The sequence below is a fragment of the Dreissena polymorpha genome, chromosome 15 (assembly GCF_020536995.1).
Source record: "Dreissena polymorpha isolate Duluth1 chromosome 15, UMN_Dpol_1.0, whole genome shotgun sequence".
Lineage (NCBI taxonomy): Eukaryota > Metazoa > Mollusca > Bivalvia > Myida > Dreissenidae > Dreissena > Dreissena polymorpha.
Genome location: NC_068369.1, coordinates 56716214 through 56742139, shown reverse-complemented (window position 1 = coordinate 56742139; position 25926 = coordinate 56716214). Strand labels below are relative to the sequence as shown.

General features: G+C 38.0%; 1 protein-coding gene across 3 annotated transcripts in view; it reads left to right on the top strand.

The window, feature by feature from the left end:
- LOC127860515 (origin recognition complex subunit 4-like) overlaps positions 1-24129 on the top strand; it is a 33958-nt gene extending 9829 nt beyond the window's left edge. For all 3 annotated transcript variants that reach the window (XM_052398627.1, XM_052398628.1, XM_052398629.1), the window contains 9 exons: positions 4698-4783; positions 10142-10190; positions 12638-12786; positions 14911-15084; positions 16769-16855; positions 17583-17691; positions 21198-21293; positions 22310-22374; positions 23780-24129. In XM_052398627.1, the coding sequence (XP_052254587.1) occupies positions 4698-4783; positions 10142-10190; positions 12638-12786; positions 14911-15084; positions 16769-16855; positions 17583-17691; positions 21198-21293; positions 22310-22374; positions 23780-23968 (1004 nt within the window). In that variant the 3' untranslated portion in view covers positions 23969-24129. The remainder of the gene's footprint in view (positions 1-4697; positions 4784-10141; positions 10191-12637; positions 12787-14910; positions 15085-16768; positions 16856-17582; positions 17692-21197; positions 21294-22309; positions 22375-23779) is intronic.
- Positions 24130-25926: the final 1797 nt, after the last annotated feature.

Genomic DNA, 25926 nt, shown 5'->3' with positions numbered 1-25926 from the left:
AAAGAGACATGTCTCTGACCTTTTTGTTCATAAACACATGAACAAGTATGATATTAAAGTCAAAGTCCTAAATAAAGTTGCAGGGGTAGATCTAATAATGGGAAATGTTTTCAACTGGGGCCGGGGAACGATTTCAATATTGTGATTTCAATTTCATGATGAGTGGGTTGACGATCTAGATCTGCTACAGTATTGGAAGGGAAAGGTGCGGCAGCTGCCGATTGTCTACTTTCACTTTCACAATAATCCGACAGTATTAATCGATGTTGATTACATGTACCTCCGAATCCTGCTGGGTTTCAACGGTTTTTGATGATTCATTCTTAAAAAATGCGTCAACGCAATTAATATTTTCCGAGTCCGAACGTTTTATTTTGTTCGTGTATGAACGCCAATTTTGAGACTTTTTTTCTGTTTTAACGTTTATACCCATCTTGGCTTTCACATAACCCGGATGAAAACTCGACTGGTTTCCGGTAATTAATTGACGAATCACCCTTCTCGCGCAAGACCGGAATCCAGTAAAATAGTCACATGATTAATACGATTAGTTGCCCGGTTTCCATGACGTAATTTAAGAGCTATATATAGAATCACTGGGATTCCCAGATTTGAGTGTTCGTCGGTAGAGAGAGAGCGAGATCGTTGTACATGGTACAAATAGGATAAGTGTTGACTTCCCAAAAGAAAGAAAAAAACATTTCTTTGAGGGTAAAATATTATATTTTGGTGAAAAATTATATTTTTGGAGGGGAAATGGTAGTTTTAGGGGAAAAATTCTGGTAGGGGAAGACGCCGATTATCGGCGTCACTTTCTTAGTAAAAAAAACCCCTGTTAACTTACTAGACCCAAAAAGTTGGAACGAATTTTGAATTATAGCTGCAATTTCTGTTTCTGAAACCCCACCTGGTCAGTATAGTGACCACCAATCAAACTCACATGCTGCTAGGAACGTGAATTGAACCCAGGTTGCTTAGGTGATAGTATACCAATCGCTGCGCTAGGCGGATAGCCCATGATCAGGCTGCATTTTAATTTGCTTTTTGTCTTACATGTTCATAACATGATGCTTGCCATACACCCTCAGTTCTGCTTTTGGGATGTATTTCCAGCTGTCCCAACATATTTGTATGTTGATCTATATGGTTACTATAAAATTTGCAATTCACGCTCCGTTAGGTTAAAACTTAACTCTTCCAATCCTCGTGCAGCCGTCATATAACAACACTTTAGGGGAATGTGGTTTGTTTACATTTTATCAGATATAAAGGCGTTTTGATTTTGTCCCACTCATCCAAGGCTCTGTTTGTAGATGTTAAATGATATCTGTCTACAAATATTAACTGATGGCTGACTATTTATCTTTCCATCTTAGTATTGTTCTGTATAACTATGATCTGTGAGCATTGATAAATGCATTGGTACCGTAATTGTATATATTGATTATTTAACCCTTTCTGTCTTAGAAGTAAGTGAAAACAGCATAAAACCAAAACAGCCTGCAAGCAGCTCGCAGTCTGTTCAGGTTTTATGCTGTTTGCTGCTCAGGGCTATTCCAGTAAAACTTATGTCCCATCCCCTGGAAGGCACTTTCAAAATGAACCAACCCCCTTCAGAAGTTAATTTTACAAAAAAATATCCCCCTTTAGAATATTTTTTCTGCTATTTGGACACCCTTTAGAAGTTGTTTTATGTCACTTCCGTTTTGATATTAAAATAAGTTGTAGGGCAGTATTAACGCTGTGCCACGGAGTACGGATAACCGTGTATTAACATTAAAAACAGTGCATGGGCGCGAAAATCTCTGTAAACTGTAATAACCATGGACTCTAGATGACATTGTACGCTCCGTGACCTACCACACGAATCGGTCCTTACAGTGTACTCCTCCACGAACAAATCGTGGCCAGTTACTTAAGAGACTGATGATAGCAACCGGGTGTAATCCTCGTGTTTTTCATGCATAATAGTATCACAATATTTTTTTTCGACACGTTAAGCGCGTTGTAACAAATTAAATTTTGAATTCATTACACGTATAATGCAAATATAAATGTTTTGTTTGATTTCCAAATGCGAATAGTTATTTGTAATACGAATAACACTTCCGATTTTTTATGTTACCGCGACGTTTACAAATTTTAGCTTTAAATATACAGTCCTCATGTATATTTTGTTTTTTCTGTTAAGACAAAAAGTGCGCGAAAACTATGCGGTAATGTACAACATAACGCTATACGCATGGAAAGCGTGTGTGTATTGACTTTTGGAATAAAACTTGGTAGCGCAGAGAACGTTGAGATCTGTTGATTTCGGTTAAAAGTTTTGTTTGTCTTGAAACACAAATATATCACGAACAATTTGCAAGTGAAATTTCCTCTAAATTAATTTCAAATCAAATGCGACATATCTTTTTCGTTACGGTCTATGTTATGTGTTACAATAATACAATTATTATTAATAAGACATGTCAACATGTATTTCACAACCATGCACATGGTAGTTTTTTTAGTCTTTGTAGACGCCCAGGATAAAAGTAAACTATGCTCGCACCTACATGGAGCTATATGCCCGGCATCTGAAGAGTAATTATTACGTGTTGTTTATGCTTTTATCAGTTTGAAGTCATGACAAACCCATGATTGATTGTAATAATTGCATCAGATATGTCTAAATATCGAATTTTATATTGAAACATTAGGCGGTGACCATTTTAATTGATTGGCATTTCGTTTCATTTCAATCTCTACACAGTTTTCAGATCATAATCTCTGTGATTTATTACTCCAACTTGTTAGTTTCTGAATACGTGTGCTACTAAAAATAGCCATTGGGATAGTGTTTTATGGCCCAAACAAGCACACGGTGGCTACAACCCGTGTTTTTTGATCCCTTAATGTAAGATAAGCACGGGCACTATTAATTATTATGTTGGTCAGTACAAAATGTCTACCAAAAAACGCTGACTGCGTCTTTGTTTTATTTCCCAATCAAGCCCCTAACATCCAATATCCTGTGTATTATGAAACACAATCTTTAGATAAGCACGTGTTGTCTGTCAAAACATAGTGATATTGAAGAACCAGTAGCTCACACAGTTAAAAAATTCTCGTTTATGATCTCCGAAACGAGACTTGCTTGAAACATTTAAAGTAACAATGTTTTTTTTTTTTAGAATTGCTAAAAACAAAAGAGAACCAAACCAACATACACCATACACAGACGACACAAAATATAAATAATTTTGACACAATACAAGGGAAGTAATAAGCTTTAAAGGGGGGGGGGGGTTATTTGTAAACCTGCCAAATTATATATTGAACTGTTATTTCAACGCCGCGCAATAGGGGGCATTGTGTTTGCTGACAAACACATCTCTTGTTATTTTTATTTAAAGGAAAGTTCAATGCCAAATAATTCGCGAGATACCACGGTACTTTAGTTGAAATTCACTACGAAACTTTTAATGGAAATTAAATGATCCAAATAAATACACCCACGCGCGCTTTTTATTTTGTAGGAAACATTGATTCACGAAATACACATGTACATGTGCACTATTTATTTGTTGCAAGAATTTGTAACAACATGAACTGTACACGACGTGCGCACACCGCGTAAGGTGATATACGCATGACATGATTGGGCGCTTATGTCATCAAATCTTTAAGTAGAAACATATGCCGAAATTCATTTGATACTTAATAAAAAATGAAGAACATTTGTGTTAATGAAATTTTGAGCACTGTTTTCGTCAATATTTACCAGATTTGATTTTAAAAAATGGAAGCGCGGGCATATACGGGATTATCATTGCTTAACAGATGATATCCGATGGTAATTGGATTGTAGGACATAAGCCCCCCAGGTGAACCCCCCCCCCATGTAACAATGAACTTATGGACGATTGCCCCCCCCCCCCCCCCCCCCCCCTAGTAGAAATGACAGGTAGGATATAAGTTCCCCAGTGCTTATTTTGCATCTGGACATTAGCCCCCCCCCCCCCCCACGGTGCTTAGTTTAGAAGTGGACATTTGCCCCCTACCAATGCTAATATCATATGGTAATTGTATGAAGTATGCACCATGGAGTGAAGCTGACGAAATGTTAACACAATCGCGCAGAAGTAAACACTTCAGCATTTTATCTGTATCAGTTTCTTATTTTCGTTAATTTGAAAATTAGTTAACATTTGTTATAGTATAAATCACTATTTGTAAATATTTATACTCGGCGAATCGGCGACCCGGTCATGTTGAACTCGTGATTATTGGACTCCAAAACGTTCATGATAAAAAACGGTTGGCACAGAAAGGTATTTAAATGATCATATAGTCCATTTTAAGTTGGCAAATAGGGTTAGAAGCAAAATAGAAAAGATGCCCCCCAACAGAAGTAAAATATAAGTTATAACGCCCCCCCCCCCTTCAGAAGCAAAATAGGTAGAAACCCATCCCCAACAGAATTTCTTTATTTTGCCGTCCAGGGGTGGGATACATTTTTAACTGGAATAGCTCTCACCAGTAATTCAGAGTTGAAAATGAAGCTTTTAAAACCTGAATATAGTAAAGAAAGGTCTTTAATTAAATTAAATTTTTTGAAGGACTACAAATGCGTCAAAATAAGTGGTAAAGGGTTAATGATGGGTTCCTTTAGCCTAATTAGTATGATAATATGCTAGGAGTACATTTTTCAGGTCTATTGCAAACAGATGATAAGGTGGCTCTTCGAGAAATCACACGTCAACTGAAACTTGAGAATTCAGTCGGTGACAAAGTATTTGTAAGTTAACAGTTAATGACGATTCACTACACATCTTAGTGTTCATTTGAATTTCCTTCTTAAGTTACATAGTCAGGTCACCAATAAAGGAACAATATCTATGTTTCTTCTGACATACTTTACTAACAATCTTCTTTGAGTTCTCATTGAGAATGAATAGAAACAGTTTTTTTTGTATTTTGTAATGCACTTATTTCAGCGATTTTTAGCTCATCTATTTTTTGAAAAAAAATTATGAGCTATTGTCATCACCTTGGCGTCGGCGTCGGCGTCTGCGTCGGCGTCGGCGTCCGGTTAAGTTTTGCGTTTAGGTCCACTTTTCTCAGAAAGTATCAATGCTATTGCATTCAAACTTGGTACACTTACTTACTATCATGAGGGGACTGGGCAGGCAAAGTTAGATAACTCTGGCGTGCATTTTGACTGAATTATGTGCCCTTTTTATACTTAGAAAATTGAAAATTTTGGTTAAGTTTTGCGTTTAGGTCCACTTTTTTCAGAAAGTATCAATGCTTTTGCATTCAAACTTGGTACACTTACTTACTATCATGAGGGGACTGGGCAGGCAAAGTTAGATAACTCTGGCGTGCATTTTGACAGAATTATGTGCCCTTTTTATACTTAGAAAATTGAAAATTTTGGTTAAGTTTTGTGTTAAGGTCCATTTTATTCCTTAAGTATCAAAGCTATTGCTTTCATACTTGCAACACTTACTAACTACCGTAAGGGGACTGTGCAGGCAAAGTTATGTAACTCTGACTGGCATTTGGACGGAATTATGTGCCCTTTATACTTAGAAAATTGAAAGTTTGGTTAAGTTTTGTGTTTTGGTCCACTTTACCCCTAAAGTATCATAGATATTGCTTTCATACTTGGAACACTCGCAAACTATCATAAGGGTACAGTAAAAGGACAAGTTGCATAACTCTGGATGTCATTTTTACGGAATTATGGCCCTTTTTTGACTTAGTAACTTTGATTATATGGTTAAATTTTGTGTTTCGATCCACTTTACTTCTTAAGTATCAAGGCTATTGCTTTCAAACTTCAAATACTTTCATGCTATCATGAGGTTACTGTACCTGGCAAGTTGAATTTTACCTTGACCTTTGAATGACCTTGACTCTCAAGGTCAAATTATTAAATTTCTCTAAAATTGCCATAACTTCTTTATTTATGATTAGATTTGATTGATACTTTGACAAAACTACTCTTACCTGACATACCACAATAGACTCCACCCAAACCATCGCCCGTGCCCCCCCCCCCCCCTCCCCCTATTTTTTTTTTTTTTTTTTTTTTTTTAAGATCATCTCACAAATGACCACCACACCCTCACACTATACCCCCCCCCCCCACCCCCACCCCCTCCCCAATTTTTTTTTAAACGGTTAAAAAACAAAACTATTTATTTTGATTATTTTATGTTTGAAATACCGTCCAACCATCGCACCCAAGAATCCCCCCCCACCCCCCCTCCCCCCACCCGAATCCCCCCCCCCCCATTTTTTTTTTTTTTTTTTTAAGATCATCTCACAAATTACCACCACACCCTCACACTATACCCCCCCACCTCACCCCCCCCAATTTTTTTTTATGAAACGGTTAAAAAAACACAAATATTTATTTTTATTATTTTATGTTTGAAATACCGTCCAACCATCGCACCCAAGAATCCCCCCGAACCCCCCCCACCCCCCCCCCCACCCCCCCCCCCCATCCCCCCACCCCCGATTTTTTTTTTCCTTTTTTTCGCATTTTTGGAAGAAAATGTAATAAATGTCCACACCCCCACACAATGCACCGCTCTTCACTCCACCCCTCCCTCCTTTGTGATTGAAAATGAGAGTCCCTTCACCTTTAAAAAGAAAATAGATGAGCGGTCTGCACCCGCAAGGCGGTGCTCTTGTTTTCCTTCTTTATAAAGTACCAGAAAATGGCTCTTTCTTATTAGAAACAAATCTTTTTTTTTAAAGTAAAATGCCATATTTACGGTAGTTAGTTTACCTATGTAGCTCTATGGCTTTAACCTAAATAAATATAATATTGACAATTTTAAAACGCTTAGTTATCAATTTTATTTAAAGTATTTAGGAGCAAAAAATCAAATACACCAAATTCCCAATATGAAGACATCACAACACAAATTTTCCAAATTTCAGTTTTTTTCGTGCTAATTTTGCCCAATTGGACTGGTACCGTTAATTTTCCCAATTGGGCAACAAAAATCGCTAGTTATTAATTTAACGCTGTTATATTTTGAGAAATAAGTTTAAGCTTACTGTAATTTAGTTGTTTATGGCATGGAGAAAGCAGAAATATTAGTCATCAACCATTATTATCCCCCGCCATAGGCGGAGGGATATTGTTTTGGCGTTGTCCGTCCTTCTGTCTTTCCGTCCGTCCGTCCGGTGCCATATCTTGGAAGTGCTTTGGCGGATTTCATTGAAACTTGGTATGAGTATATATATATGGATAAGAGGATGATGCACACCAAATGGCATTGTACGCCATCGGATAATAATGGAGTTATGACCCTTTGTATCTTGAAAAAATGCTTTTTGTGTGTGTCCCGAGCCATATCTTGGAAGTGCTTTGGCAGATTTCATTGAAACTTGGTATGGGTATACCAATATTTACATGAATATTGGTAAATAATGGAGTTATGGCCTTTGTATAATGAAAACATGCTTTTTTGAGTGTCAAATATAACACTTTTGTGTCTAGAAGCATATTGGCGGGGGATATCAATTCAACTAATTTGCTTGTTTTGTCCAGTAATTGGGGAATTTTGCTACTGGCAGACTTTATAATAATTTTACAATTCTTAACTGAAATTGTCACTTAAGAACAGCGTGACTTGCATGAATTTTAAGGCCCAGTCCAAAGAAAATAATTAATATGTGTGAATAACATTTATTTTGAGCCAGTTCATGTAAAAATTGGTGTTAGAATTTATGCGGCCAGCATAGCTCAAAGCCAGCCTGAGCATGCATGCAGTCAGGCCAGGAGGTAAGCTATTCGCTATAAAGTCACACAAGTCACACAGGGTTTAGTTATCTCATTTAATAGCCAGTGTTAATTTTCCTTAAAAATCAGGTCCGATATTTGACCCCATTCCCAGTTGAAAAAAAAGATATGTTTTTCCTAAATGGGACGTAAAATGTCCAATTGAAGAAGGTAGCCAAAAAAAATATTTTTTTTTCGAATTTTATTTTAACATTTTGTTCATCTCCCATCCAGCCGTGTATGTTCAACCTTAGTAAAGATTATACTGAAAACACTTCTTTTTTTTAATTTTAAGCATTTTTAGCTCATCTATTTTTTGAAAAAAAAAAAAGAGCTATTGTCATCACCTTGGCGTCGGCGTCAGCGTCGGCGTCCGGTTAAGTTTTGCGTTTAGGTCCACTTTTCTCAGAAAGTATCAATGCTATTGCATTCAAACTTGGTACACTTACTTACTATTATGAGGGGACTGGGCAGGCAAAGTTAGATAACTCTGGTGTGCATTTTGACTGAATTATGTGCCCTTTATATACTTAGAAAATTGAAAATTTTGGTTAAGTTTTGCGTTTAGGTCCACTTTTTTCAGAAAGTATCAATGCTATTGCATTCAAACTTGGTACACTTACTAACTATCATGAGGGGACTGGGCAGGCAAAGTTAGATAACACTGGCGTGCATTTTGACAGAATTATGTGCCCTTTTTATACTTAGAAAATTGAAAATTTTGATTAAGTTTTGTGTTTAGGTCCATTTTATTCCTTAAGTATCAAAGCTATTGCTTTCATACTTGCAACACTTACTAACTATCATAAGGGGACTGTGCAGGCAAAGTAATGTAACTCTGACTGGCATTTTGACAGAATTATGTGCCCTTTTTATACTTAGAAAATTGAAAATGTGGTTATGTTTTGTGTTTAGGTCCACTTTATTCCTACAGTATCAAAGCTATTGCTTTCATACTTGCAACACTTATTAACTATTGTAAGGGGACTATGCAGGCAAAGTTATGTAACTCTGACTGGCATTTGGAAGGAATTATGGGCCCTTTATACTTAGAAAATTGAAAGTTTGGTTAAGTTTTGTGTTTTGGTCCAGTTTACCCCTAAAGTATCCTAGATATTGCTCTCATACTTGGAACACTCGCAAACTATCATAAGGGTACAGTAAAAGGACAAGTTGCATAACTCTGGATGTCATTTTTACGTAATTATGGCCCTTTTTTGACTTAGTAAATTTGAATATATGTTTAAATTTTGTGTTTTGATCCACTTTACTTCTTAAGTATCAAGGCTATTGCTTTCAAACTTCAAATACTTTCATGCTATCATGAGGTTACTGTACCTGGCAAGTTGAATTTTACTTTGACCTTTGAATGACCTTGACTCTCAAGGTCAAATTATTAAATTTTGGTAAAATTGCCATAACTTCTTTATTTATGATTAGATTTGATTGATACTTTGACAAAACTACTCTTACCTGACATACCACAATAGACTCCACCCAAACCATCGCCCGTGCCCCCCCCCCCCCCCCCCCCCCTATTTTTTTTTTTTTGATCATCTCACAAATTTTGATTATTTTATGTTTGAAATACCGTCCAACCATCGCACCCAAGAATCCCCCCCCACCCCCCCTTCTCCCACCCGAATCCCCCCCCCCTAATTTTTTTTTTTTTTTTTTTTTTTTTTTTTAAGGTCATCTCACAAATTACCACCACACCCTCACACTATACCCCCCCCCCCCCACCTCACCCCCCAATTTTTTTTTTGAAACGGTTAATAAACACAAATATTTATTTTTATTATTTTATGTTTGAAATACCGTCCAACCATCGCACCCACGAATCCCCCCCCCCCAACCCCCCCCCCCCCTGATTTTTTTTTTTTACATTTTTGGAAGATAATGTAAGAAATGTCCACACCCCCACACAATGCACCCCTCTTCACTCCACCCCTCCCTCCTTTGTGATTGAAAATGAGAGTCCCTTCACCTTTAAAAAGAAAACAGATGAGCGGTCAGCACCCGCAAGGCGGTGCTCTTGTTTAGCAAAACAGGAACAACACTTATTTCCCAATTGTAGTCAAAACGCCGTGAATTTTCCAAAGTCCCATACCCAAAATGATGAAAAAAACATGGATAGGCTCATCATAGCGGACATTATCATTATCAGAGATAATAGATGCAGAGGCATATCTGGAGCTACACTGCTTGGATATGTTCTTAGGCCCATTTTCGCGTGACATTATGTTCTTAGGCCCATTTTCGCGTGACACTATGTTCTTAGGCCCATTTTCGCGTGACACTGCTATTTGATTACTTGTGAATTACATGAACTGTTGTGTTTTATTGCAGGGTTCCTTCGCTGAAACTTTGCAGTTTTTGTTAGATGCACTCAAAAGTGGTAATTTAAGTATTTGGTCAAGTATTTTGTAATTAGCATTTATTAGTGCTTTTTAGCTCACCTGAGCGATAGCTCGAGGTGAGCTATTGTGATCACTCAGCGCCCGGCGTCTGTCCGTCCGTCCGTCTGTCTGTCTGTAAACAATTTGTAAACATCTTCTTCTACTAAACCATTGAGCCAATTTCAACTAAATTTCATGTGGAGCATCCCTAGGTCATGGGACAAAAGAATTGTTAAAAAAAATTTGATCACATAACCAAGATGGCCGCCATGACCATATATGGTAAAAACCTTAAAAAAATCTTCTCGTCAGAAACCACTCATCAGATTTTCAAAAAATTTCACAGGGATGACCTTTGAAGGCTCCCCTGAAAAAGTTGTTCAAAGAAATTTGATTCGTCAAAAAACATGGCCGCAGGAGCTGTTGAACTTCGCATGTTTATTCGTTTTTGCCTATTTTGTGAAAACTTTAAAATATCTTCCACATTTTTTGTCCGATCCTTTCCAAATGTGCACAGTGTCTTTATATCAATGAGGACACAAACCCTACAAAAAATGAGCATTATTTGTCCATGAAGTACAGAATTACCTCCCCTTGAATTGAGAAAATGGTGTTTATGCAATAAAGTCCAAATTTTTCATCCAATTCTTTCCAAACTTGTAAGGATTTAGCATGGTTCAAACAAGGGAAACAACTACGGTTTATGCATGTTCTTTTTATTACAGATTTGCCTCCCTTTAATTCATTCAAAATCTCATTTTACAGCAGAGATTCCAAATCTGACCTGTAAATGAGCCCCATATTTACTGCCAGTGCTAGGTTACCTTTTCCCATTTGATCATTCTTAAGTATTGGTCTTGTAATGCTGCTACTGCTTCTGCTACTGCTACTATTACTACTACTACTACTACTACTACTACTACTACTACTACTACTACTACTACTACTACTACTACTACTACTACTACTTCTACTACTACTACTACTACTACTACTTCTACTACTACTACCACTATTACTACTACTACTACTACTACTACTACTACTACTACTACTACTACTAGTACTACTACTACTACCACCACCACCACCACCACCACCACCACCACCACCATTCACAGTGACAAAAAACGTATTCACACAATGGCTGCTACTACAACTTATAGCCCATATAGGGGGGCATGCATGTTTTACAAACAGCCCTTGTTTCTATGGGATTTTAACCACAACTGTTCATGTTTATCTCCGACACATATTTTTAGGTCACCTGTCATGAAGTGACACGGTGAGCTTATGTGATCGTGTGATGTCCGGCGTCCGTTGTGCGTGTGTCCGTGCGTCCGTCCGTCAACAATTTGTTTGTGTAGACAGTAGAGGTCACAGTTTGCATCCAATCTTGATGAAATTTGGTCAAAATGTTTATCTTGATGAAAGCCGGTTTGGGATTGTATTTGGGTCATCTGGGGTCAAAAACAAGGTCACTAGGTCAAATAATAGAACAACCTTCTGTAGACAATAGAGGTCACAGTTTTCATCCAATCTTTATGAAATTTGGTCAGAATGTTTATCTTGATGAAATCTGGGTTGGGATTTATTTGGGTCATCTGGGGTCAAAAACTAGGTCACTAGGTCAAATAATAGAAAAACCTTGTGTAGACATTAAAGATCACAGTTTTCATCCAACCTTTATGAAATTTGGTCAGAATTCTTGATGAAATCTGGGTGGGATTGTATTTGGGTCATCTGGGGTAAAAATCTAGGTCAAATAAATAGAAAAACCTTGTGTTGACAATAGAGGTCACAGTTTTCATCCAATATTTATGAACTGTTGTCAGAATGTTTATCTTGATGAAATCTGGATTGGGATTGTATTTGGGTCATCTAGAGTCAGGAACTACGTCACTAGGTCAAATCATAGAAAAACATTGTGTAGACAATAGAGGTCATAGTTTTCATCTGATCTTAATGAGTCAGGTGAGCGATTCAGGGCCATCATGGCCCTCTTGTTTTTATTAATTTTAGTGATTGATCTTTGTATTCCTCTGTTTTGGCAATAAGTTATATGTTTAAAATGTTTGAATATTTTTTCATGTTTATATGAGTAATTTTTTTGCCAAATAATAATGTGGATTGATATATTTGAATCAGCATGCCCAGCAATAAAACGTTTTTACTCTGTTATCTGGGAAGAAACAGTACTATATGTCTTTGGAAGATCTTTTGAACCCCCCCACAAGTGAGGATCGAACACAGGACCGCTTGAGGGCAAGATTGACAAAATATCTTCTTCATTACATAAAATACCATTGATACAACAGGGGGGCATTTTCTCATTTTGTCTGGTGCCCAATTCATGCAGAAAACGTTTAACATATTTATAAAATTGTCTTTTCATTTGATATTGAATCCTAAAATAGTTTTTGTAATGAGATGTTGACCCTTGCAGGCAGCCAATCCAGCAAGCCGATACTGTTTGTGCTCGAGGAGTTCGACCTGTTTGCCTTCCATCGCAACCAGACCCTGCTGTACAACCTGTTTGACATCTCTCAGTCAGCACAGACCCCCATCTGTGTCCTGGGGGTCACATGTAGACTGGTAAGGCCGAGATAATACCACTTGACTTGTGCTGATTGCCCACAATGGCTATGGCCTGCTATATTGGTGTGATGCATACAGTGAGTTTTGCACCACTTGACTAGTGCTGATTGCCCACAATGGCTATGGCCTGCTATATTGGTGTGATGCATACAGTGAGTTTAGCACCACTTGAGGAGTGCTGATTGCCCACATTGGCTATGGCCTGCTTTATTGGTGTGATGCATACAGTGAGTTTTGCACCACTTAATGATTGCTTATTGCCCAAATGGCTATGGCCTGCTATATTGGTGTGATGCATACAGTGAGTTTTGCACCACTTGACGAGTGCTTATTGCCCAAATAGCTATGTCCTGCTACATTGGTGTGATGCATGCAGTGAGTTTTGCACCACTTGACGAGTGCTTATTGCCCAAATGGCTATGGCCTGCTTTATTGGTGTGATGCATACAGTGAGTTATGCACCACTTGATGAGTGCTTATTGCCCAAATGGCTATGGCCTGCTTTATTGGTGTGATGCATACAGTGAGTTTTGCACCACTTGACTAGTACTTATTGCCCAAATGGCTATGGCCTGCGATATTTGTGTGATGCATACAGTGAGTTTGCACCACTTGACAAGTGCTTATTGCCCAAATGGCTATGGCCTGCTATATTGGTGTGATGCATACAGTGAGTTTTGCACCACTTGACGAGTGCTTATTTCCCAAAAGGCTATGGCCTGCTGTATTGGTGTGATGCATACAGTGAGTTTTGCACCACTTGACGAGTGCTGATTGCCCACATTGACTATGGCCTGCTATATTGGTTTGATGCATACAGTGAGTTTAGCACCAATTGACTTGTGCTGATTGCCCACATTGCCTATGGCCTGCTTTATTGTTGTGATGCATACAGTGAGTTTTGCACCACTTGATGAGTGCTTATTGCCCAAATGGCTATGGCCTGCTTTATTGGTGTGATGCATACAGTGAGTTTTGCACCACTTGACGAGTGCTGATTTCCCATATGGCTATGGCCTGCTATATTGGTGTGATGCATACAGTGAGTTTTGCACCCCTTGACGAGTGCTTATTTCCCAAATGGCTATGGCCTGCTATATTGGTGTGATGCAAACAGTGAGTTTTGCACCACTTGATGAGTGCTTTTTGCCCAAATTGCTATGGCCTGCGATATTGGTGTGATGCATACAGTGAGTTTTGCACCACTTTACTACTCCTTATTGCCCAAATTGCTATGGCCTGCTACATATTGGTCTGATGCATAATTTGAGTTTTGCAACCCTTGTCAAGTGGTCAAGGCCTTTGGTGACTCTGCAATTCTATTAAGATATATTCCAAAGCCATCAAATCGGCCCTGTTGACAGGTTTTTTCCGTTCAAAGTATCGTCCAGTAAATTGCCGCATTCCCAATTGAAAAAAATCTAAATTCTTCCCTAATAGGAGCTCAAAACTCCCAATATTTTGTTCATCTCTCACCATATAAGTTGCTTATACTTGTGACCTTTAGATGGAAATAAATGTAATATTGAAAATAACTTTTTAATCATTTGAAAATTAATGTATGCATACAAATTTCTGAAGAGTTTATAAGCTATGTGAATTTAATAAAATATAATAGGATGGGATTCATACTTTTTATACTGTCCAATCAAACAGTTGACTCAGGGAAGCTTAATTTGTTGTTTGAATTTTTAAGCTGGGTCTTCATCAATTTTTTATAAATGGTAATGTGCAAGTACTTAAAAAAAACAATTGGTCAAATCACAACAATTTGGAGAGTTCTGGTCCCCAGATAGAATCTACCTCTTCAGCTGTTTGTTCTGTCAGACTCAATAGTAATCCTTAGATAGTATAAATTGGCCTCTACAGCATTTTGTTCTATTAGATACCAAACTTACTGTTGTAACGATTGTTCTTCACACACTTCTGCGTAGACAGCATATTCTGTTCTGCGTTTATTGCTCGATTGTTTGACTAGGATGTTACAAAGTTTTGCGTAGATGCTCTGTTTAATGTGCCACTTCTTCATGTTTTGCACAATTCATAAAAAAAAAAATCTCAATTAAAATGTTTATCTGATCGAAATTGCTGTTTCCCTGATAAAATCTTTTGCAATTACAGGATGTCATAGAACTCCTGGAGAAGCGAGTGAAGTCTCGGTTTTCCCACCGTCAGCTGCATCTCTTTACCAGCCTTCCTTTTGAAGAGTACCAGCAGTTGTTTGCCTCAGTTCTCTCCCTTGGCAAGGATTTCCCTGTCCAGTCAATGGCCAGTGATTGGAACAAGAGTGTTCAGGTTAATGTCGCTCTCACTCAATAATTGTAATTTTCCAGATAAGTATAAGTTCTGTTCTTTGATGAAGTGTAAGGTAAACTAGACTGTCTTGCTATGTGAGCTTGCATTTTGTTTGTGTGTATTTCTTAGTTTTATGAGGTCCTTTCTGTGCCAGTACTCTACCTAATTAACTTATTTGACTCACAACAGTTCGGACAAATTTTGAATTATAGCTGCCATTTCAAGCTATGTATTTTGTTGTTACTGAAAGTTTTTATGTCCCCCACTATAGTAGTGGGGGACATATTCTTTTTGCCCTGTTTGTTGTTCTTTTGGTCTGTTGGTCTGTTGGTTTGATTGCGCCAACTTTAACATTTTGCAATAACTTTTGCTATATTGAAGATAGCAACTTGATATTTGGCATGCATGTGTATCTCATGGAGCTGCACATTTTGAGTGGTGAAAGGTCAAGGTCATCCTTTAAGGTCAGAGGTCAAATATATGTGGCCCAAATCGCTTATTTTATAAATACTTTTGCAGTATTGAAGATAGCAACTTGATATTTGGCATGCATGTGCATCTCATGGAGCTGCACATTTTGAGTGGTGAAAGGTCAAGGTCATCCTTCAAGGTCAGAGGTCAAATATATGTGGCCCAAATCGCTTATTTTATGAATACTTATGCAATATTGAATATAGCAACTTGATATTTGGCATGCATGTGTATCTCATGGAGCTGCACATTTTGAGTGGTGAAAGGTCAAGGTCAAGATCATCCTTCACAAGGTCAAGGTCATCCTTCAAAGTCAAACATCATATAGGGGGACATTGTGTTTCACAAACACATCATGTTTGTTTTTATGTCCCCCACCACTATAGTGGGGAACATATTGTTTTTGCCCTGTCTGTTGGTTGGTTGGTTGGTCTGTTGGTCTGTTGGTTGGTTTGCGCCAACTTTAACATTTGGAACAACTTGCAATATTGAAGATAGCAACTTGATATTTGGCATGCATGTGTATCTCATGGAGCTGCACATTTTGAGTGGTGAAAGGTCAAGGTCAAGGTCATCCTTCCAGGTCAAAGGTAAAAAAAAAGTCAAAGCGGCGCAGAAGGGGACATAGTGTTTCTGACAAACACATTTCTTGTTTTTAATTGAATGGTCTTGAGTTGTGGGGGGAAGCTGTAGTACCTAGAAAAAAAATCACCGGTCCAGTGTGGTGACCATCAACCCAAGTCACATGCTGCTGGGATCGCGAATCAAGCCCGGCTCTTTTAAAGGAGGAAAGCTATCATTTATGGCGTCATATAGTGTAGCAGTGAAGTTGTTTCCTTCAAAATTTGTTTTCCCTAAAATCAGAAGGTCAGGTCTATGCTACACTTTAACCCATTTATGCCTAGTGGACTCTTCCATACTTCTAAATTGGATCAATTTATTTCCAAAATTAGGGATGTCTAGTATATTTCTATATTTAGAATATTTCTCACAGAAATTCCTTTAAGCAAACAGCGCATCATGCGGCATCTGATCTGGGTCTACGCTGTTTGCCAAGGCCTTTTTTTTTAGACACTAGGCATAAATGGGTTAAGGCAATGTTATCGCCTTGTGACAATCTTTTGTTTTTACTCAATCATGGGATTTTGCAAATACTTTCTTCTTTTGAGCAATATGCTTAATGTTGCTTTAGCATGCATGATATCTTCCACAGGCCCTGTCCAAAGACGCCAGTGTTGTGGACGTGCTCAAGAGACTATATGAGGTGACAAGAGACGTACGCTCGCTGCAGCAACTCATGGTAAGCCACACTAGGGTGCACAGTGTTTAACACTTTTTCATAAGAAGCAAAGTGAAAATAGCTAAGTGCAAAGAGCATCAAACCAGAACAGCCTGCGAGTTACTCGCAGTCTGTTCAGGTTTTATGCTGTTTGCTGCTCATCAGTGACTACGGGTTGGAAATGAAGCCTTTAAAACTTGAAATTAGTAAGAAAGGTTTTTAATATAATTTTATTAAGGGCCTACAAATGTGTGAAAGTACGTATCTTAGTGGTAAAAGGGTTAAGTGGCATGTACTTGTGAGAGGAGTGGATTTTACAAGAGTAAGAGCTGCAGTTGTCTTTTTGTTCTTCAGACTTTGGATAAATAGAAATAATTTTTTTGAACTCAATAAATTAAGTTTGGATAAAGGTAATGCATTGAAATTTTGTCATTGTGACCAAAGCTTGAATGATTGCAGATATTTGAATTAAAAACATTAAATTAAAGACATTAAAGAGCATTTTAATAAGGCATGGACTATTTATGCAATCAAGCTTAAATAGCTGGGTTTAAATTTAATCAAAGTAAATTAGGTGGATAAAGGTCAAAACCCAGGTTTTGAAATAAAATCAATGCAGTGTACGCCACTTTTTTAGTCAACACTGTGATGTGCTGTCTGCTCTTAAAAACCAGGTTTTGAAATTAATTCAAGGCACTGTGTACGCCATTATTATAGTCTACACTGTGATGTGTTGTTTCCCGGTCAGGTTTACCCAGTCGGTCTGCTGTGCGAGGACCACCCCAGACTGCAGGCTGCAGACTTTCAGGAGTCCATGAAGATGCTGTCTACAGATTCCAAGGCTGCCATGCTACATGGTAAGTTCTGTATCATATCGCCCCATTGATGCAAAAAGGAAATATGTGCTAAGTAATTTAATGTCACATGGTACCTTTTTGCACCAAGGGGGCGAATAATATTACTCACAGTTTTCTACCTACAAATTTTAAGTAAAAAAAATATCAACCTACAGCGCAAAAGTAAAATGTTAGATTTTTAAGTATCATTTGCCAGGTTTTTTTGGTGAAAATAATTATTTACTCCACTTCGGATAAAATTAAGTGTGTGTTGTATATTGTTGCACATAATTAATGGTTAACTGCCGCACTTTAGCTCAGCTGTCTAGGGTCGCAGGCCTCGACATTAACTTTTCAAGCCACTTGTCCGGTTGGACAAGTAGACTAAAATTTCACTTGTCCTGACCAAAAAGCAACTTTTCCTGACCATTATATCTTATTCTGCTCAGTGCTTTGCAAAATAATGAAATAATACAAAATGCTCAAATTATAAAGACTTTAATCGTTCAAAATACATGTTAACATAATTGTAGGCAATTTCAATACAAAAATAACTGACTATAATAACAGGACAACTCGAGATTATTTATTTCTAAACATTATACAAAGCCATAATACCTAACAAAAACTTGTGTTTTTCCACCATAAAGCTTCATTTCGTAATTACATTTTGTTTCTTGGCGACCTTTAGGTATTTAAAAAAAAGTTTCTTGTGATTTTGAAGACGAAAAACCAAAGGAAAGCAGATTAGCCATTTTAAAGCAGACAACATTGCACTAACAAAAACATACAGCAAATGCGAATGCTGTCGAAAAAATCAGTCTATACATAGAGATGAGGTCACTACGTTAATTGTCTGTAAGATCGGTGTGTACCGGTGTCGTAAAATGCATATTTTTTACAAGGGAGAATATTCTTGTTATCTTGGCAAAGAAAAATGTTAAGGGTTGCTTCCCTTGTGAACAATACGGTGTAGTATCACATGGAACTATCGGAATATCTCGCGCTTTGTCGTTTAAAGGAAAACAAAATATAATCAAAAAAGTTTTGTGGTAACTCCACAGAAAAAAAACGGATTTAAAGGCATTTTTACTAAAATATTAAATTATAACAACCACTTGTCCCTTCGGACTAGCAAATTCGTTATTTACTTGTCCCGACTAACAATTTGGTTGTCCCGGACAGTCGGACTACCGTTAATGTCAAGCCCTGGGTCTTATATGACTTGTGGGATTTTTTTGCTGGCATTGGTAAACATTCCCTAGAAATGTTATGGCGTGTTAAAATGCAGGATTGATTAGTGAATTACTTTGTATAGTATATCTTGAAGTATCAAAACCTACGGTAATTTCATTGTCCTGGTGAAATAATAAGCAGTTCAATAAAAATAAGAATTCAAATGACTCTGAGTTTAAATAAAAATATCTCATCTTTATATGCCCCAGGTAGGGTGGCATATAGCAGTTGAACTGTCCGTCAGTTAGTATGTCAGTATGTGTGTATGTCAGTCTGTCCGTCCGTCCGAAAAAAACTTTAAAATTGGCCATAACTAGTTCACTATTGAAGATAGCAACTTGATATTTGGCATGCATGTGTATCTCATGGAGCAGAACATTTTGAGTAGTGAAAGGTGAAGGCCAAGATCATCCTTCAAGGTCAAATGTCAAATATATGGCGTCTGTCTGTCCGAAAACTTTAACATTGCCCATAACTTGTTCAATATTGAAGATAGCAACTTGATACTTGGCATGCATGTGTATCTCATAAAGCTGCACATTTTGAGTGGTGGAAGTTCAAGGTCAAGGTCATCCTTCAAGGTCAAAGGTAATTTTTTTATGTCCCCCACTATAGTAGTGGGGGACATATTGTTTTTGCCCTGTCTGTCTGTTGGTCCGTTGGTCTGTTGGTCTGTTGGTCTGTTTGCGCCAACTTTAACATTTTGCAATGACTTTTGCTACATTGAAGATAGCAACTTCATATTTGGCATGCATGTGTATCTCATGAAGCTGCACATTTTGAGTGGTGAAAGGTCAAGGTCAAGGTCATCCTTCAAGGTCAGAGGTCAAATATATGTGGCCAAAATGGCTTATTTTATGAATACTTTTGCAATATTGAAGATAGCAACTTCATATTTGGCATGCATGTGTATCTCATGAAGCTGCACATTTTGAGTGGTGAAAGGTCAAGGTCAAGGTAATCCTTCAAGGTCAGAGGTCAAATATATGTGGCCAAAATCGCTTATTTTATGAATACTTTTGCAATATTAAAGATAGCAACTTGATATTTGGCATGCATGTGCATCTCATGGAGCTGCACATTTTGAGTGGTGACAGGTCAAGGTCAAGGTCATCCTTCAAGGTCAGAGGTCAAATATATGTGGCCGAAATCGCTTATTTTATGAATACTTTTGCAATATTGAAGATAGCAACTTGAAATTTGACATGCATGTGTATCTCATGGAGCTGCACATTTTGAGTGGTGAAAGGTCAAGGTCAAGATCATCCTTCACAAGGTCAAGGTCATCCTACAAGGTCAAACGTCATATAGGGGGACATTGTGTTTCACAAACACATCTTGTTTTTAAATTCAAAGCAGCGGTCTCATGAAGCTGCACATTTTGAGTGGTGGAAGTTCAAGGTCAAGGTCATCCTTCAAGGTCAAAGGTAAAAAAAATAATAATTTAAAGTGGCGTTCTCATGAAGCTGCACATTTTGAGTGGTGGAAGCTCAATGTCAAGGTCATCCTTCAAGGTCAAGGTCTTCATTCATGGTCGAGGTCATCCCTCAAGGTTAAAGGTCAATAAAAAAAATCAAAGCGGCGTTATCATGAAGCTGCACATTTTGAGTGGTGTAAGTTCAAGGTCAAGGTCATCCTTCAAGGTCAAGGTCATCCTTCAAGGTCAAAGGTCAAAAAAATAATTCAAAGCGGTGTTATCATGAAGCTGCAACATTTGAGTGGTGGAAGTTCAATGTCAAGGTCATCCTTCAAGGTCAAAGGTAAAAAAAATGATAAAAATTTCAAAGCGGCGTTCTCATGAAGCTGTACATTTTGAGTGATGGTAGTTCAAGGTCAAGGTCATCCTTCATTGTCAAAGGTAAAACAAATTAATTTTTTTAATTCAAAGCGGTGCAATAGGGCGCATTGTGTTTCTGACGAACACATCTCTTGTTACCTTTAACTTTTGTTTTATCTTAAATTTCGATATGCATTTCACAGCATATACTAATAAGCACAAAAACATAGAACAACAACATTGAAATTGTAACATGTTTTTTTTTCAAAAGTCATATGTTTAATTGTATTTGACAAAGAGCTCAAGTAATGGGCTCAAAATCTTACCCATTGGCGTTTGGCTAGTTTTAAATAAATAACTTTATTTTTTGGGTATGTTTGCATGCTTTGCAATATATATATGGTGTACTTTACTTTTAGTTGAATATCTTATTAGGTCAATCGATAAATATCTGTATATTTTCATGGATGTCTTATAGACTTTCATTAAATCATAATTGTCTATTTATTAACAGGTGTTTCCATATTGGAACTGTGCCTTATCATATCCATGAAACATCTCTGTGATATCTATGATGGAGAACCCTTCAACTTTGAAATGGTTTACAAAGGTATGCCAGGATTAAGATATACATGAAATCATTAACATGTGAAAGTGATTATTAAAGTGAGTAATAATCTGTAAAACTGTTACATTTGAGCCATGCTCTGTGAAAAGGGGGTTTAATGCATGTGCGTACAGTGTTACAAGGTTAAAGGTGCGGTTTATAGTCTGCTTCGACAAAGTGTGCATCTTCAGCCGACTTCGACATTAATCCCCCGATCACTGGTATTTAAGTCGTCTGTTTACATATGGCGCTGGAAGCAGCCACGGCACATTGACTTATTTCCCTCACATGTACCCATTTATGCTTCTGGGAGGAGAGAAGCAAGCGTGGGATTAATTTTTTGCTCAGAAAAATCCAGTGCCCCGAGCGGGATTTGAACCATGGACCTTTCAATCCCTAGACCAGCATCCTATCACTAGACCACTGTCCCCATTTCCGCTTTTATAATTTTCGTTTAAAAGTCTCTTTTCAGCAAAAACCCAGTTTAGGCAGAAAGTGTCGTCCCTGATAAGCCTGTGTGGACTGCACAGCTTAATCTGGGACCACATTTTACGCACATGCATTAAGCCCTCTTAACGCAGAGCATGGCCCAATTATATAATTGTAAAGCAGCACTGAGTAAAGTTGTGTAACCTGTTTAGATCCATGGATAGCCTTGGACATTGATTTGACATGTATTGCTGGACATTGCGGAGTTGATTTGACTTGTATTGCTGGACATTGCGGAGTTGATTTGACTTGTATTGCTCGACATTGCGGAGTTGATTTGACTTGTATTGCTGGACATTGCGGAGTTGATTTGACTTGTATTACTGGACATGGCGGAGTTGATTTGACTTGTATTGCTGAACATTGCAGAGTTGATTTGACTTGTATTGCTGGACATTGCAGAGTTGATTTGAATTGTTTTGCTAGTCATTGCAGAGTTGATTTGACTTGTATCGCTGGACATTGCAGAGTATTTGACTTGTATTGCTGGACATTGCAGAGTATTTGACTTGTTTTGCTGGACATTGCAGAGTATCAGAAGTTTGCTCAACGCAGATCATCCATGCAAGTGTTTGAAAAACCTGTTGTCCTTAAGGTATGTGTTGTATTTTACGAAGAGATAGATCAAACTGGGGGATAAGTATTACTGTATTTCTTGCTTACATAAAGCGTTATATCAATATATGTTTATTATTGTTATTTTAGTATTAAGATTAAAGATTATTATAAGATGGCAATTCTTGATATAGCAAATATGATCATCTTATTTCAAAGACCTCCGCGTCGTGCTAAAACCTTGACACTTTGCTCTAAAATCAAAGTGCTTCCACCTACAACTTTGAAACTTCATATGTAGATGCACCTTGATGAGTTCTACACACCACACACATTTTTGGGTCACTAGGTCAAAGGTCAAGGTCACTGTGACCTCAAAAATAAAATAATTCTAACATGTATTCAAAACTACACACGCAGCCGAGCGTTGGCACCCGTTATGCGGTGCTCTTGTTTAGTCATTCTGTCATTTTTTTGGTCAATCTGCATAAATTGTTATCCTCACATTTCTGAGTTATTTGCTCAGAACATATTGGTCAAAGTATTGCAGGGTGTAATAATCACGTGTGCAACACTTTAAGCTGAAGCTTAGAATTAAACCAGGCTTTCATAGGTAATTGATCAGAGTGTGTGTTGTTTCTTATGCTCCCCCCAAATAATTTGGGGAGAGCATATAGTATGCCGCTTCGTCTGTCCGTCCATCCGTGTGTCCGTCCGTGCACAATTTTTGTCCGGGCTATTTCTCAGCAACTAATGACCAGAATTCAATGAAACTTTATGGGAAGCTTCACTACCAAAAGGAGATTTGCATATTATCAGCGGGTTCTGGTCGGATGATTTATCACAGAGTTATGGCCCTTTGAAATTTTCCATTAACTGTACATATAGTGCAATTCTTGTCCGGGCTATTTCTCAGCAACTAATAACCGGAATTCAATGAAACTTTATGGGAAGCTTCACTACCAAGAGGAGATCTGCATATTATCAGCGGGTTATGGTCGGATGATTTTTCACAGAGTTATGGCCCTTTGAAATGTTATTAAAAAAAATATTCTTGTCCCAAACTACTGTGCCCTCAAGACGTTTCCTTTTATCTGAATATATAGTGCAATATTGTGAAGAAAACACCTTTGGGGAGCATCACCCGTCTCCGACGGTTTCTTGTTTAATTGAGCTGCGCATTGTGAAAAGGGGGTTTAATGTATGTGCGAAATGTGTCTTCCCAGATTAGCTTGTACAGTCCGCTTAAACTAAATTTTCATTAAGAACAGTCTTTCTTTCAACAAAAAATAAAATAAAAGTGGAAAGTGTCATCCCTGATTAGCCTGTGGGGACTGCACAGGCTAATCTGGGACGACGCTTTTCGCACATGCATGGAACACCCTTTTAACAGAGCATGGTCAATTTTGTTATATAACTAGATAATCATGATAACACATTCCCAGGCGTTTGAGCACCTGATAGCCCTGGAGTTGGTGCGGCCCATGGAACAGAGCCACGGGTCGCGGGTGCAGAAGGAATACCGGCTGATGTCACTTCTCATCCACCCGTCCCAGGTGCTAACAGCGCTACAGAAGTACCCTAACTGTCCCACGGAGATCACCCAGTGGGCTTCATGTGCGACCGCCGTCTGATTCTACAGAAGTACCCTAACTGTCCCACGGAGATCATGCAGTGGGCATTGTGTGCAACCCCTGTCTGATGTGCGATAATATTTAAGTCGTGCATTTAAAATACACAATTATGTATTATTTTTGAATCTCTTGTAATAAAGCAAATAAAGAGTAAATGATTAGTATGTTTTGTCTAAACTTATCCTAAAGACATTATAAACAGGTCAAGTTCTATACATTGAATAAAGACATTTTAAACAGTTGTTTTTTACATTGAATATAAAAAACGATTATGTTTATAGAAGTGTACTTTTTTTTAAAGCTTGAGATCCTGCAATGATTTGATTAAAGGATTGGTAGATCAAATTAATCATAATAATGTAACAAATAGAGCTATTTAGCTCACCTGATTGCTTTTGGTTTGATTTAAGGTGAGCTTTTGTGACCGGTCTTTGTCCGTCGTATGTCCGTCCGTTAACATTTGCTCGTAAACACTCTAGAGGCCACATTTCTTGTCCCATCTTCATAAAACTTGGTCAGAAGCTTTGTCCCAATGAAATCTCGACAGAGGTAGAAACTGGGTTGTGCCGGGTCAAAAACTAGGTAACTAGGTCAAAAAAATAAAAACCTTGTAAACACTGTAGACGTCACATTTCATGCCCAATCTTCATGTAACTTTGTCAAAATGTTTGTCTTAATGATATCTTGGTTGAGTTCAAAAGTGGTTCCGATCCGTTGAAAAACATGGCTGCCAGTGGGCGGGGCAGTTTTCCTTATTTGACTATAGAGAAACGTTGTAAACACTCTAGAAGTCACAATTTTTGCCCAATCACCATGAAAGTTGGTCAAAACATTGGTTTTATTGACATCTCGAATGAGTTTGAAAATGGTTGGGATCGGTGAAAAAACATGGCCGCCAGTGGGCGGGGCATTTTTCTCTATATGTATATAGTGAAAACATGTGAACACAGTAGAAGTCACATTTTTGGCCCAATTTTCATGAAATTTGCTCAGAACATTTGTTTCCTTGATACGAGAGTTGAGTTCAAAAAAATGGTTCCGGTCAGTTGAATAACATGGCTGCTGGAAGGGGGGTAGTTTTCTCATTATGCCCCCCCCCCCCCCTTTCGAAGAAGAGGGGGTATATTGTTTTGCTAATGTCAGTCTGTCCGTCCACCAGATGGTTTCCAGATGATAACTTTAGAGCGCTTATGCCAAGGATCATGAAACATAGGTACATCATAGGTACATTGATCATGACTCGCAGATGACCCCTATTGATTTTCAGGTCACTAGGTCAAAGGTCAAGGTCAGGATGACCAAAATAGTAAAATGGTTTCCGAATGATAACTCAAGAACGCTTATGCCTAGGATCATGAAACTTCATAGATTCATTGATCATGACTCGCAGATAATCCCTATTGATTTTCAGGTCACTAGGTCAAAGGTCAAGGTCAAGATGAACCGAAATAGTAAAATGGTTTCCGAATGATAACTCAAGAACGCTTATGCCTAGGATCATGAAACTTCATAGGTACATTGATCATGACTTGAAGATGAACCCTATTGATTTTCAGGTCTCAAGGGCAAAGGTCACGGTGACCTGAAATAGTAAAATGGTTTCCAGATGATAACTCAAGAACGCTTATGCCTAGGATCATGAAACTTCATAGGTACATTGATCATGACTCGAAGATGACCCCTATTGATTTTCAGGTCACTAAGTCAAAGGTCAAGGTCACGCTGACCTGAAATAGTAAAATGGTTTCTGGATGATAACTCAAGAACGCTTATGCCTAGGGTCATGAAACTTCATAGGTACAATGATCATGACTCGCAGATGACCCCTATTGATTTTCAGGTCAAAGGTCAAGGTCGAGGTAACCTGAAATAGTAAAATGGTTTCTGGATGATAACTCAAGAAGGCTTATGCCTAGGTTCATGAAACTTCATAGGTAGATTGATCATGACTCGCAGAT